This window comes from Gallus gallus, chromosome 5 (genome assembly GCF_016699485.2).
Source record: "Gallus gallus isolate bGalGal1 chromosome 5, bGalGal1.mat.broiler.GRCg7b, whole genome shotgun sequence".
Classification (NCBI taxonomy): Eukaryota; Metazoa; Chordata; class Aves; order Galliformes; family Phasianidae; genus Gallus; species Gallus gallus.
Genome location: NC_052536.1, coordinates 49,433,040 through 49,447,620, shown reverse-complemented (window position 1 = coordinate 49,447,620; position 14,581 = coordinate 49,433,040). Strand labels below are relative to the sequence as shown.

The window sequence follows — 14,581 nt, the reverse complement described above, 5'->3', positions numbered from 1 at the left end:
TAACATCTTCATCAGTCTTCTATTCAGATCATAATCTGTAAGTTCTTTATCTTAGTCTACAGTTCTACCTATAATGTTTTTAAAAACAACTTTGTTAGTTGAATTTGAATGCCTGAAAAAACAAGCAGTTTTATTCTTCTTTAGTTGCATAGCTGCCTTGGATGCCACTAAATTGTCTTTCTGATGCTGTAAGCTTTTCGAAAGAGATAAATGGATGATCAGGGGTATCCTCAGGGTATTCCACTCTCTTACCTCGTAGTCTCGGCTGGGGAGCAAACAAAACCCCCCACAATTCAGGAGGAAACAGTCAGAGACCTACTACTCCAACTAGACTGCCACAAGTCCATGGGGCTGGATGAGATTCACTCGAGAGTGCTGAGGGAACTGGCAGAGGTGATAGCAAGCCACTTTCCATCATCTGTCAGCACTCCTTGTGGAGCTCCTCCCTGGAGCGTGTTCAAAGAAGCACAACAAAGCTGCTGAGGGGTCTGGAGCACAGGCCTTGTGAGGAGCGGCTGAAGGAGCTGGGATTGTTCAGTCTGGAGAAGAGGAGGCTCAGGGGGGACCTTATTGCTCTCTATAACTACCTGAAGGGAGGTCGTACTGAGCTGGGGGTTGGCCTCTTCTCTCGTGTAACTAGTGATAGGACTACAGGGAATGGCTTCAAGCTGCGCCAGGGAAGGTTCAGGCTGGATGTTAGGAAATACTACTACTCTGAAAGGGTGGTCAGACACTGGAAAGGGCTGCCCAGGGAGGTGGTGGAGTCACCGACCCTGGAGGTGTTCAAGGAACATTTAGATGTTGTGTTGAGGGACATGGTTTAGTGAGAACCATTGGTGATGGGTGGATAATTGGACTGGATGATGGGTCTTTTCCAACCTTGGTGATTCTATGATTTTCAGATCTGCTGCCTTAGTAGATACTGAGGCATGGAGCTGACCTGTAAATAAGAGAAGCTTTCTTTTTTCACAGCTGCAGTGGCTTCCTAGCGCTGATTCCTTCTCTTAACATTAATAAAAATTATCCCTGCACATATCTAATGTGGTTTATATCAGTACCAAAAGTCATTTGATAGTAGTTCTGCTTTGAGAAAGACAGATGCCTGGATCACTGAAGGCAAAACATTATCATGAAGTTCTGAAAGTGTTGTTATAGTGGTATAATGTAAGATAGAGATAAGGAATAGCTTTGTTTTCAAGGCCCTGGAAAGCGCATCCCCATGGAGGAGAGGAAATGAATGATACAGATAGCACTATCTTGTGTTGAAATGACTTCAAATTACTCTGATTTTATAGCTGGAATCCCAACTCGAAGAAGTTATGGCAGAAGCATCAAAAGAACGCAAGCTTCGTGAACACAGTGAGGTCTTCTGCAAACAACTGGAAAATGAACTGGAAGCTCTGAAGGTTGCTTCTTTTTTTTTTTTTCCTTTTATTTTTCCTGTTTTTTTTTTATGTTTACTCATGACACAGGAGTTGCAATATTTTTGCTTACTCAGCTGTTGATACCAGGATAAAAACTACAGCATTACTAGAAACCTGACCTAGCCTGATTAGGATTTGTCAGATTTTTTTTTTTTTTTTTTAATTAAACCTATGTGGTCCAAAGTTGTTATCTCTGTAACCCATCTGATCCCCTTAGGGTCATGTAAGCAGACCAGTCACTTAAAGAGCTAAACCCTTGAGGGCAGCTTTTGAGCCATTAAGGACCTAAGCAAAAATTTTCCAAAGTGATGCAGTGGGACAATTCTTTTTCAGATGATGTTTCTAAAATGTAAGGATTGAAGTCCCTTCCTGATGAGTTCTCTTCTCCACTCTTCTGCAGGTGAAGCAGGGAGGGCGGGCAGCAGGTGCCACACTAGAACATCAGCAGGAGCTTTCCAAAATGAAGGCTGAGCTGGAAAAGAAAATCTTATTTTATGAAGAGGAGCTGGTCCGGCGAGAAGCATCTCATGTTCTAGAAGTAAAAAATGTGAAAAAGGAAGTACACGATTCAGAGAGCCATCAGCTTGCACTGCAGAAAGAGATAATGATACTGAAGGATAAATTAGAGAAAACGAAGCGAGAGAGGTAAGTTTTAGGGACGTGATTGATAACCAAGGATTTCTTTTCTATGTGTGCTGCATTGTATAGGTAACAGCTCAGGATGGTGTTTCACCTTAATTCTGTTTATGTTTTTCTGAAGATCTCAGTCTGCAGATTCTGCAGTCTTACTGTACATGTTTGTATTTCTTGTCTTCCTTAGGCATAGTGAAATGGAGGAAGCAGTGGGATCAATGAAAGAGAAATACGAGCGTGAAAGATCTATGCTCTTGGAAGATAACAAAAAGTTAACAACAGAAAATGAGAAGGTAATTATTTTAGGAAACACTTTTTAGCAAAGCAAGAAGAATTACATTTTGCTTCTCTGTAGTGTTGAAATGATGTTCTCATTGATTTGAACAGTACCAGTAAATGTTCAGGCAATATATAGTAAAACAAATGAAGTTCTGGCCATATAAATGTCAGAGATCTGGCCAAGTAGTAGCTTTAGCTACTCAGTTACTGCTCTTTGTGGAACTGATTCCTGCAACTGAGAGGGCACTACCTTCCAATTTCTACGTGAAAGTTTCACAGAGAGCAAAGCATTTACGATGCCAGCTTGCCTTCCTGATGGCTTACAGTTAAGCCTCTTTCCTCACCTTGCCTCTCTGCTTGCTTTCCCCTGCTCCACCTTTGCTTTGGATTGATTTGTGTGAACTGGAAATGTGTTCTATGGTCAGGATCTGATCATCATCCAGTTCTGCAAAAATAATAAATAAAATACAATTTCCTGTGTTCTTTGTTCAAATTCTATGTGTGGACATACAGGTTGATAAATGTATGAAACTCATGTAAAGGGGAAATCTTTTGTTTCAGCTTTGCTCCTTTGTGGACAAATTAACAGCACAGAACAGGCAGCTAGATGATGAGCTCCAAGACCTAGCAGCAAAGAAGGAATCTGTTGCTCACTGGGAAGCTCAAATTGCAGAAATTATTCAGTGGTATGTATTGTTTAGAGATCCTGATGGCCACTTTCAGATTTTTGAAATATTGATTGCTCTTTTTTTTATGTATAACCAGGCCCTTTTTTGTGTATCTGGGATCAACAAAAGAATGGTGCTTTGGAGTGATGATGAACTGTTTCTCTTTTGTTTTGCAGAATAGCTGGCTAATAAGATTTCTAAATGAAATTGTCAGATACTGTTAAGTGCAGAGGAGAGTGTTTGGTTGTCAACTTGCTTCAAACTCTTAAGTGGTTATTAAACCACAAAGTTTAGAATATTCTGATGAGCCTTGTCAGGAAGGTGGTCATGATTTAAAGGTCCACGTTAACACAGACCCCGACTAGTTGTATGAGACACACACCTTGCACTTAATTCACGGATCAGTCTTTCCTTCTTATTTCCTGGGTTAGCATACAAGTATTTTCTGAATGCAGGACATTTGGTCACCTCTAAGAGTCTTCTGCTGGCTGAAATTGAGTGTTGCTGCAGCTGGAGATCAATGGTTTTAAATTAGATGAATGTCTAGTTGCTAATACTTAGGCCTGAAAATGCATTTCAGCTACTGAGTGGAGAGAGGCAAGATGTGGGGCTTCATACTTTTTGTACTTGCCCTTCCAAATGTTATAGGAAGACTTTACAATAGCCTTTATAAAAACCAAGCAAGCAATATGCAGATCATGTTACAAAAAATAACAGAGAATCTCTGCAGAACTCTTCCTGATGCCAGGAGGAAAGCTTCAGTTTCCCTGGTAACTGCCACAATCAAGAGAATCAAATACAAGAAAAACCTAAAGCAGGCTATATGAGCAATATTCAGTTTTCTCTGCTGGGAAAGTTTTTCATGCTCTCTCCATGTTTGCCACGTCCTTAAATCCGATGCAAACACTAATTATTTGGTAGTATAGTCTTTGTTGCTGTGATCCATGAAACTGTTCACTGACGGCTTTTTGTAATTGCATAATAGGGTAAGTGATGAAAAGGATGCTCGTGGCTATCTCCAAGCATTAGCCTCCAAAATGACAGAAGAACTAGAGTCTTTGAGAAGTTCCAGTCTGGGGTCACGGACACTGGTAAGAAAACAGCAAGCATTTGGCTGTTGTAGGGATGTTTTAAGAAGCCAGCGGTTTCAGTTTCAGCCACATTCTCAATATCTGTGGGGCTAACTCGTGACAAATGTCTGTTCAGAATCAGAATTTTTTCTAATAAATCCTCTGCTAATGACATACTAGTTTTATCTATTGCTTGTTAAATTCATTTGGATCATACAATCAGAATTTGATAATTACAGTGGTATTTCTTACTAACATCTACCATTAAAAACTGTTGCACAGTACAGAGAGTAGAAACAGTAGATTAAACCCATAAAGGAGATCACGGAAATGTACCTCACCACAACGGATGCAAGAGAATAATTTTAATTGCTACTACAGTGACAAAATAAGTCTTCTCTTGTACAAGTATTTTGGACAAGTTTGGACTGGTTGGTATTGTTACAAACTAGTGACACATGAGAGCCTGTAGCTTTATACACTTGTAGGACAGTGAGACCTTGCGTCGTAGTCTTTCCCATGTAGTAGTTGCATGGTTTCTCAAAAATTCTGTGAAATAGAAGAGGTGAAACCCTCTCGAAGGAGTATGGCTTCTAAGACAAAAGCACTGTTTTCCCTTGGCAGGTATTAAATACCTACATAAGGAAAGGGAGAAACATTTGCAGCTAGCCATGGAAGCCCACACCCCTAGCAGTGCCAATCTGCACAATTAGGTGCCATGGAAAGAGTCAATCTGCTGCTGGTTTATATTGATAAATGTTACTCATCCCTTCTAAACCTATGTATAGGAGAAAATAAAAAAAGGTTATGACTTTTTACAAGCTAACCTTTGCCTGCATCATAGAGAAACGATCACAATGTTGAGTGGTTTTATAAGAAGAAAGATTGGATCAAATGTGGTTGGCCCAGAACAAAGAATGCTGTCTGTTCTGTATATTACAGCTGGTTTTGTAACTTCTGCAGAACCTGATCTAAGGTTAATTATTTCTCAACATAAAAAAGGCTCTCATTTTCATGAGCGTTATTTGCGTTTTCATCTGTGACTAGAGAGAATATCCATTCGGGATCACTGAAAATGTAGTCCACACTGAAAAATGCTTTGAAAAGCTTGGAAAACCAGCTTGTGGTGGTGCGGATTTGCATAGTGTATGCTACTTAATGAACGTATGAACTATTTAGATGAAAGTTCCTAGGTATCCAGAATATCTCAAGACCCAAATGACTTCATTTTCTTCATGATATGTTTTAGGTTATTATGTCTTACATAAACTATGTACATTTAGCTAAATTCCTGAAGTCCAGTATGTCACTGTACAAGTTCTGTACTATTTTCTAGTTTGGACAGTGAAAGCTAACCATTTTCAGTGCATTCTCTGCTTGACTGTCATGCTCAGTGATCTAGCAATTTGATTTCAAGCATATTATGGTACATGGTATAACCATTAAAAACAAATGATCATTGCTTTGTTTTTACAAAGTAAAATCTGCCTATTGGCTGATTTCTATGTTGTGGGAGTAGCGTCCATAATTAATCAAAAGTGCATTCTCTGAACCAGTGTGAAAGTTACTGTACATCCCTGAACAACTACTGAAATACATTTAGACATCTGATGTTAATATTCAATAACTTACTGCAACAGGATCCACTTTGGAAAGTGCGACGCAGTCAAAAGTTGGATATGTCAGCTAGGCTGGAATTACAGTCTGCCCTTGATGCTGAAATTCGTGCCAAACAACTAGTTCAAGAAGAGCTACGAAAAGTTAAAGATGCAAACATATCTTTTGAAAGGTAATAACTGCTTTGGTTATGTTTGGGTTTTAGTGTGCTGCTCTAAATTAGAATAGTAATAGTAACAACTTTTTTTGAATTGCTCCCTTGTGCCTGGATTAGTGGACTTTGCTGGAAAGATCCTACTCTATAGACTGTGCATTTCTAGTGTTGCCAAATGAGAACTTAATATTTTTTTCAAGTTAACTTTACACTGCTGTGAATATCTCAGGAATAAGATATGGATGTTAGGCACCTGAGGTAAAAAGTATGGCTAAGCACAAATGGAAAGCAAAAAAATTATTTTTTTTAATATACTAACTGGGTAGAAAAGACCAAACTAGTATTATAATAATTATGCTTGGCAAATATTTGCAGTGGTAACAGGAGTCTTAAGTGTAATTTTCACTATCTAGCCAAGTAGTGAGGCGCTAATTTAGGGGGAAAATAAAATCAATTAGCCTAGAAAAAATATATTTAGCCCCTTCCCCCTGCCCAACCCCACTTCACAAAAAAAAAAAAAAAAAAGAAAAAAAAAGGATTTTTTCCAGGACTCTGAGGCTGGCATTCCTGACTTGGAAATACTTATGACTATATTTGAATCTTATTTTTTACATTAGTAAATTAAAGGAATCTGAAGCAAAAAACAGAGAATTGTTGGAAGAGATGGAAGGCTTAAGGAAAAAACTGGAAGAAAAATACAGGACAGATTCAGGTAATTGAAGTTGCTGTGTTTTAACAGAATTCTAACGCAGCCTTTGATATTGCTTTTTAGCTAAAGCTATTCTGTTTTGGGTTTTAGGTCTCAAACTTCCAGACTTTCAGGATTCCATTTTTGAATATTTCAACACCTCTCCTCTTGCACGTGATCTGACCTTCAGAGTGAGTTATTACAAAAACTACCTATGAAGATGAGATAGCTGTGTTGTATTTTTATTACCTAAAAGTAACTCTTCGGCCCTATATTACAAATTTGTATGTGGTGTGTTAGTCAAGTTAGCGTGTTGTAGAATTGAATGACCAGTAGACGTCAGATTAATTGGCATTTTGAAGAGAAACTGCCACCTTTAGGAAATATTCCCAAAAGCTTGCGTTACATATTTTTCATTCTATTCTCTTTAGGTCAGTCTCAAGCCTTTAGCTGAATAATATACATTCAGGTTGTTTTAGAAAGGCTGGCACAGCCTATTACAAATAAGGGATTAAATACTTTGGAGTTGGAAGATGCTAGTTAACATTTAAAAAAAAAAAAAAGTAATCACACAGTTCAAACAGTGCTTAAACAAATATATGGAATTGTTGGCTCCGGATCTTTGTGGGGTTGGTCAGAGTAGAAGGGACTGGGAAGAGAATCAGAGGACCCACAGATGATGGTACTGTAAGTTCATTGTGACACACCCTCTGATCCTTAGAAAACTAATCATACACATAGCAGCTCCGAGTGGGTGTTTTGCTTAGAAAAATTTGTGCATTCCCCAAAGAAGCAGCTGTTAAATGCAACACAGAATCACATCTCCTTACTTCATGAACTCCTGATCCTTGAAGATTTGAGATTTTTTTTTTTTTTTTTTTGCAAAACACATTGTCAGTTCAGGATAAAGCTACGAGATGGAACTGGAAAGAACGATCTTTTATGTTTATGGAACTGAGTTAAAAGGTCTGAGGTTAAAACCTAATCAATCTGGTGAGATAGTATATGTGAAATGTGTACATTCTCTATCGTTTTTCAAATTCTTATGGTGCCAAAAAGAAAGCCCATGGACATGCTGTGATATTTGCATGAGTGTTCTTTGTGTCCATGCTGTTCTCAGCTAGAAAATGTCCATACTGGCTTTCTTGCTTGAGCAGCGAGATGAACTATGTGAATGAGGTGAAGAGAGAGAAACGTTACATACGTACTCTACAGTCTGGATAGCTTTTAGCTACCAACTTTGATATTGCTTTATAAATCACCAAATACACTTAAAGTAGTAACTTAGAACATCAAGATGGTAACTACTAAAGAGCCAGTGTACAGATCCAGCAATAAATGCATTCTCACTGATCAAATGCAAGTGGCATTTTTTGATGAATTACATTAAAATTCTTGATACAGTACTTAGTAACTGCCATTAACAGTCTTTTTTCACACCACGTACATTTAAGGACCATCTATGTCATCTGGTCTAGGTTAGTTCAGTTTGAATGAATATCATTGGACCATATAAAACATTTTATTTAGCTAGCCTACTGGTATTCCATCTGAAGTTTTTCTGTGGGTGATAAGTGATCATTTTTATCCCTCATATCTGTTACAACAAAGGATTCTGTTTCTTCTTCGTCTACATCTTCTCTGCTAGCCTTTTGGGAAGAAGTAAGTTCTTGCTAGTAGTTTTGTCTCCTTATTTTGTTGTGACCTATCATAGTAAAAATGGCCTTCTAAAACTAGATGTTGCTTCTTTAGCGTCTCTATAATTTAGTCCACTAAGTAGAACTAGTTTAGTTTTCATTTAATATGTTTTTACAGGCTTATTATTTTAGATTTTGACTGTCTGTATGGCTAAAGCTGAATCAAGCCTAGCATTTTAAAATTGTTCATATTACATAATGGTATAATTTGATTTTCAGTGGCCCAGCCCTACGAATCAATTCATAACAAACAAACAAAAAATAACAAATACCCAAATCTATTTAGTGAGCTAACTGAATTTGAGCGATCTTCCTGTTGAAACTGGCTGGGAAGTGAGTGATTCATTACTCATTGCCTTTAGTGCTAATTACATCATTTATGTGAAGTCTAATCTGATCTTTGTTAATCATGATTTCCATGATGTCCTCAGAGTACAGTAATACAGCACCCTGCTTCCACACCCAGCTTCTTCAGCTCTGGAATTGTAGCATACTTCCCCCTTGTGCTGGCAATTAGTAGTTGCTAATGTAAGTGTGAAATTAAGAGATAGCTTCTAATGGGTGCTAGTCTTAAATTTTAGTGAAATATAGGACAGTGTGATTAAGACAACGTGATTATTTTTAATTATCAAAGTGGAAATAAGATGAGCAATCATTTAAAAAAAAAAAACTATTTAGTTTTAAGAACTTTGTGTAGTATTACTCGAGTAATTTTTCTTGTGGTGGCTGCTATGTGCTAGAAAAATCTTAGTGTAGCATAAACTACCATGAGAAATGAGCTGTTTTATGGATTACTGCCAAGCTTCTCAGACGTCATTCCATACCTGCCTGCAAGAGAATCAGCACAGTCTTTCTGGGAAAAGTTAGAGTATTTATGCTGCCTACTACTGGGTTTTGCATATCTCAGTGCTTCCAGCTTTACAGCTTTTCCATCAGGTGGCAGGATTTGTTCTGAGGAAGGATTTTTTAAGAGTATAAAGTCGTTAAGTGTATGCATACAGAAATGAACAAAGTTTCTCAGTTATTTCTGCAGTGAGCTGTTCATTGTAGCTACTGTGAAATTCCATTTTGTTGGCCTGAGAACACTTCATCGTGTCTGTGGTATATCTAACATGTTTGCTGTCCCTTTTGCAGACTGGCTCCATTAGTGAGCAGGAAACACAGGGTCCCAAATCAGAAGTTTCGCCATCTACTTCAGTTGTAACTGCAGAGCAACCACAAGAAGTAAGGGAACCATTATTCTACCCTGAAGAGTAATTCAGTGGAAAGTCTCTCTGTCTTGTTCATTATCAGTATATATTGCAGCTTTTGTATGAAGAGGCAAGATTGAATGTTGCTTATGTGTAAACTGGCAGTGTTAATTGCATCTGCTTTGAGAATAGTGGCGAATATGAAACCTTTTTGCTGGCTCTGTGTATGTTGATGTACCTCATTTTCATATGTTTTCTGTACTGCTGCTTGCTTGTTAGTGTGCAGGCTTTCCTGTGAGTGCTTTAAAACACGATCTGTTTCTACTAAATCAGAATGGCAATGTTTCTGACAAATTTTTGATAATTTTCAAAAATGAAAAAAAAAAAAAACCCAACAGAAAACAATAAGCTTTGCCACCCCAACCTTAAAACAAATTCTTGAACCCTCGTTTTGCTCAATTACAGTTTTTTGTGATTCAGGAACCAATTCGGCTTCAGAGGATGCCTGCTGCTCCTTCCCCCACCATTCAGTCCATTTCTCTAGCTGTACCAAAGGTAGGGGGACTGTGCTAACCATATTCTGAACTAAAGAAGAATTACCATTTGTTAATTAGCCATCTGTGTTTGTCCTGTTTGGGTTTGTCATGTGTTGTTTCTTTGTTAGGTCTCTGTTTTTATTCAGATGTTACCAAATGCAAGTTGATGGGTTTGGATTTGTCAAAAGGGATGGCAGAATAAATAGAGGATTTTGTTTGAATGTCTTCTACAATTTGAACTAAAAAATGTTACTGTTATCTTGCAGCACCTCTTACAAGATGCAGTTACTTAAAAGCTCAGATTTCCTAACACACGCTGATATATTGGAAGGGGAGAGGGAATGTGGGCATGCTTTCATTTTATAAGTTGCAAAGTTATTTTCTTTTGTTTATCCTGAATGTATCTTTTACAGCCTAAAGCTCACCAGCTCAATATCAAGTCATTTACAAGCCCTACTCAGTGCAGTCATTGTACCTCACTTATGGTGGGATTGGTTCGACAAGGCTATGCCTGTGATGGTGAGTCGCTCAGACTTTCTGCTTTTTCTGGAAGGTGTCCCCTTTGTCCCTCCCCAAAAATTATCTGAAAACACTGATGTATTTTAAAGCAATTATTTCCTTGGGAAGGGAGTGAAAGAGAGTGGAGTGGTTACCGCTGAATGCTTCTCCTTTTCTTTCTTTTGTATCAGCATCAGACTTTTAAATTCAAAGAACACTGTAGACCATTGCTACCATTAGTGCTGTTCTATATAGTATGAGTTGAGCGCAGGCCAGATGTGTTTTCTGCCTGTATAGTGAAGCAAAAAAGACTTTAGGAGTGCACAGATAACATACAAATCCTAATCATAAACCCTGTGTTTTGGGGAGGGTATGTACTAGTCTTTTTTTTTGCCTGTAGCCTGCCTTGCTGTCATTTGAGCCTATTTAAAATGCTTTCTGTGATGCATGTGTACCATTGAGTTCCATGTTTGAGGTAATTTTATTTGAAAATACTGCTCTTGTGTTGTATGCATCTTGGTGAAACACCTCAAGTCAGTGAGTATTCCACACATCTGTTCAAAATACTACAGTATAGTTTTATTGTATTTCTTTGCCCAACTTAGTTTTTGCTCGGATACTCTCTTCACACCTCCAGCATCACTCTCAGATGGCATCATCTGCCCTTCAGGGCTTCTTTCCTGACAGGTCTTCCAGTGATTCTTCTTCCCCGAGAGCATCTACAGCTCTGTCAGCTCTTGCCCTGGGGCAGACGTTTGTCTCCTCCTGGCAGTTCAGAATTCTTGTTTTGCCTCTCTTCCTGAAAGTTTTAAACTGTCTTTCCTCCTCACACACTCCCTTAGTGTATCAGCATCTCTTCTTTTCACATATGAGCATAGCATCATTAGTACCATGTTTGCCTCTTGTGCTCCAAGTCTTGCTAGCTACAGAATAAAGCTGGAATCACTTTGACATAAGAATAGAGATGACTCCAGTAGAACAAAACTTTTGCCATGTTCCACCCCCAATCACTTGCTTTTCCCAGTTCCTTCTCTTTTCTAATGCTGGAGGCTTCAGTAAAATGTAGCTGTACTTTGAGAGGCCTGTGGAACTGGCCCTGTACTGCATCTAGTGTGCCTTGATTTGCACAGTCCCACCAATTACAATGCCTTCTGAAAGAGCTGAATGTATTGCCTGGTTGTGAGCAACACCTGCAGTGCTTTGTGTGCATGACTTGCACATAGGTAAGACAGGCTGCCCTGGGCTACCCACTCTCCTGTCTGTTCCCAATGGCATTGTGAGGTAGAGTTTTGTAGGCCAGTCTGTAGTTCTAGCAGAAGCATGCTGCTCCCATCTACCATATGTTCCTGGGCTCCTTTGGCCCTTCCTAATTACAGGACTAGATGTGCACAGAGTATCTGACAAATGCCCACATCTGAGCATATGGTGATATGCGTAGAGGTAGGAACACAGTGGCAAACAAGACTCAATCTATGGAAAGATCTGGCCCCTAAACTGTGGGTCATGTACCTCTCCATAACATGTTAATTCATTCTGCAGTTCTGTAAGTCTGTCTTAAGTGAAACGTCATGCATTGTGTGCTTTTTAAATGTAGTGCTTCTGTATGAAGTACTCTACAGACAGGAGACCATTGTCCCTTGCTGGTGCAGCACAAAGTGGTGTGAATGGTAAGAAAGAATGTAGCGATCAGTATAGTGTATGTTTGCTCCTTTAGCTCTGAAATATATTTATGCCCTTTTCTCATCATACAGAATTTCAGCCATTGTCCCCTGGTTTCTGCTTTGTTATACCTTCAAGTCTATTGCCTGTGTTTATTGCTTTAACCCTTTCTATTTTTTGGAGGCTTAGTTTTACCTTATTTTTGTAACTTTAGACTCTCTCTTGCATACTAACATCAAATTGAATGCCTATTATCTTGTTTCCTACCCAATAATTTCTATTCTTCCTTTTTAATACGCATTCCTTTCTGCAGTTGAGTTGGTTGCTGCTTAGCAGCACCAGAGCTGACCAAATCCCTTTCCTTCTGGAAAATGCTTTTATAAGCAGCATTGAAATGTGAAGCCACTTCCTGGCTTTTATGGAAATAATAGGTTTAAAAAGAAAAATAAAAGCACTTTGGAGAGTCTTGTACAGTATCTAAGTGTGCTCGCTCCTTCAGCGTGGTGGACTCTCGTTATGTTTGACTGGCAATTTCAGTGTAGTTAAATCCATTTCTTGCTTGTAAGGGTAGACTGCATTAACCTCCTGTTATGGTTGACTCATACACATGTTTCACTGTGGATTTTCTCTTTTGTACTTAGTGTGTTCATTTGCATGCCATGTTTCCTGCAAGGACAGCGCACCTCAGGTCTGCCCTATACCACCTGAACAAGCCAAAAGGCCTCTTGGTGTGGATGTACAAAGAGGAATAGGAACTGCCTATAAAGGTTATGTCAAGGTAATAGTCATTTGTTCTTTAACAAGAGAACAGCAGCACACTTTACTTACAACTATGCAGCTAAATTGTGCTAAAGCCATAAGACTTTAGGTGACATCTGTATAATTTATTTAACATTAGTTGCTTTAGATGTAGAAGAAAGGGTTGGTTTTACTACAAGAGCTAAAGGTTAGTAGCTAAAACTTTAATAGGTGCTAAGGGAGGGAAAAAAAATCCAACACATTCCTTTAAGGAAGAATTCCTGTCATAGTTGATGCAAACATAATATAAGTGTAAACTGCCTGACCACTTCGGCATTTGTGTATTAAACAGACCACACTGTTTGTCCTAAAGCTACTTAATATACTTATTATACTGTAACAGAGAATATAAGAACTTAAGGAAGGAGAAATGTTTGCTCAGTTATGTGATTTTCACTCCATTTTAAAGAGCAAGTAAAATGTGTTGTAATCCATTGATTATAGTTTATCTAAATGTCCCTGCTTTCTGTGTCTGCTGCATGTGCATACATTTAATAAACAATTAGTTACTTCTATGCAGGTTCCAAAGCCTACAGGAGTCAAGAAAGGGTGGCAGAGAGCCTATGCTGTTGTCTGTGACTGTAAACTCTTCTTATATGATGTGCCTGAAGGAAAATCCACCCAGCCTGGAGTTGTTGCAAGTCAAGTCTTGGATCTCAGGTTTGTGTTACTATGACAGTGGAGAAATCCTTTATTTTTATTTTTAATTTTCCCTGACAAGAGTACTTATATGTGGTATGCAAGAAACTTTTGGATCATAAAAAGTCTGCTTTGAAGAAGACTTTATTTTCTGAGTATAGACGCCAGCTAAATTTAGACTGAAAGAAGAGGCTCCGTAACAGTAAGTCACTTGAGTGACTTCTGAGAAGGCACAAGTATCAGAGTATTAGCATGCTTCTTCCTAGAATTCCATATGCCCAAACAGAAAACAAATGTACTTGGTGGATGGGTTCTTCTGCTGCATTCCTACCTAAACAGTGAGTCAGATTGTCACATAGTCAGTAATTTTAGGAAAGTTAAGAAGACTGAAGCAGCCTTCAGATAAGCATCAGCTAATTGACCATGCAAATGCCTCTGACTCTGCCTTCTCACAAGAGTCATTTTTTCATGATGAGCCATTTTAACGCTGAGCACTGCATGCGAAAGTTCTGAGACTTGCATTCATCAGAGTAACAAAGTTGTTTTACAATTTTAATTTATGGGAATATCAAGTGTAGTAACTTACAATGTTACAATACACTCTGTTGAATATAAAGTTTGCATTCCCAAGCATCTTGATTTATATATTTCGCAGACAGTAGTACCGTGGGATTGCATCGGTACTGCAGCTCTGCTCTCACATTTATTCTCTGAGTATCATCAATGTCAGTTCTGTGACATGCTGGCAGCAGAAGTGCAGATCTATTCAAAATAGCAGCATTCTCATCAGTACATTGCTTGAAGCAACTCAGCCAGATATTACACTGACTGTAGTATGCTTTATCTGTTTATTGTAGCTGCCTCTTTGAATCTGTCTTCTGAAGACTCTTAGATGTTTTAATAGACGCTAACTACCACAGCTGTGAATTCTAGCATGGGCAAGTTTAGTGGCATTAGTGTCATCTTTACACTAAAATTGGCAATTATGATGATCAACTTGGTCAAAATGCAGTTTAAAAAGGCTTGTGTGG

The 14,581-nt window shown here is 38.5% G+C and overlaps 1 protein-coding gene across 10 annotated transcripts in view; it reads left to right on the top strand.

Annotated features, from left to right (window-relative positions):
- The window catches only part of CDC42BPB (CDC42 binding protein kinase beta), an 86,117-nt gene that overhangs the window by 56,903 nt on the left and 14,633 nt on the right, over positions 1–14,581 (top strand). For 4 of the 10 annotated variants that reach the window (XM_040701293.2, XM_040701289.2, XM_040701292.2 and 1 more), the window contains exons 14-26: positions 1,296–1,406; positions 1,825–2,069; positions 2,245–2,350; positions 2,898–3,022; positions 3,990–4,095; positions 5,715–5,863; positions 6,463–6,557; positions 6,645–6,724; positions 9,365–9,454; positions 9,901–9,975; positions 10,370–10,475; positions 12,755–12,891; positions 13,432–13,571. In XM_040701293.2, the coding sequence (XP_040557227.1) occupies positions 1,296–1,406; positions 1,825–2,069; positions 2,245–2,350; positions 2,898–3,022; positions 3,990–4,095; positions 5,715–5,863; positions 6,463–6,557; positions 6,645–6,724; positions 9,365–9,454; positions 9,901–9,975; positions 10,370–10,475; positions 12,755–12,891; positions 13,432–13,571 (1,565 nt within the window). Of the gene's footprint in view, positions 1–1,295; positions 1,407–1,824; positions 2,070–2,244; positions 2,351–2,897; positions 3,023–3,989; positions 4,096–5,714; positions 5,864–6,462; positions 6,558–6,644; positions 6,725–9,364; positions 9,455–9,885; positions 9,976–10,369; positions 10,476–12,754; positions 12,892–13,431; positions 13,572–14,581 lie in introns of all 10 variants that reach the window. The other 6 variants (XM_040701291.2, XM_040701287.2, XM_040701290.2 and 3 more) reach the window with 2 other exon arrangements.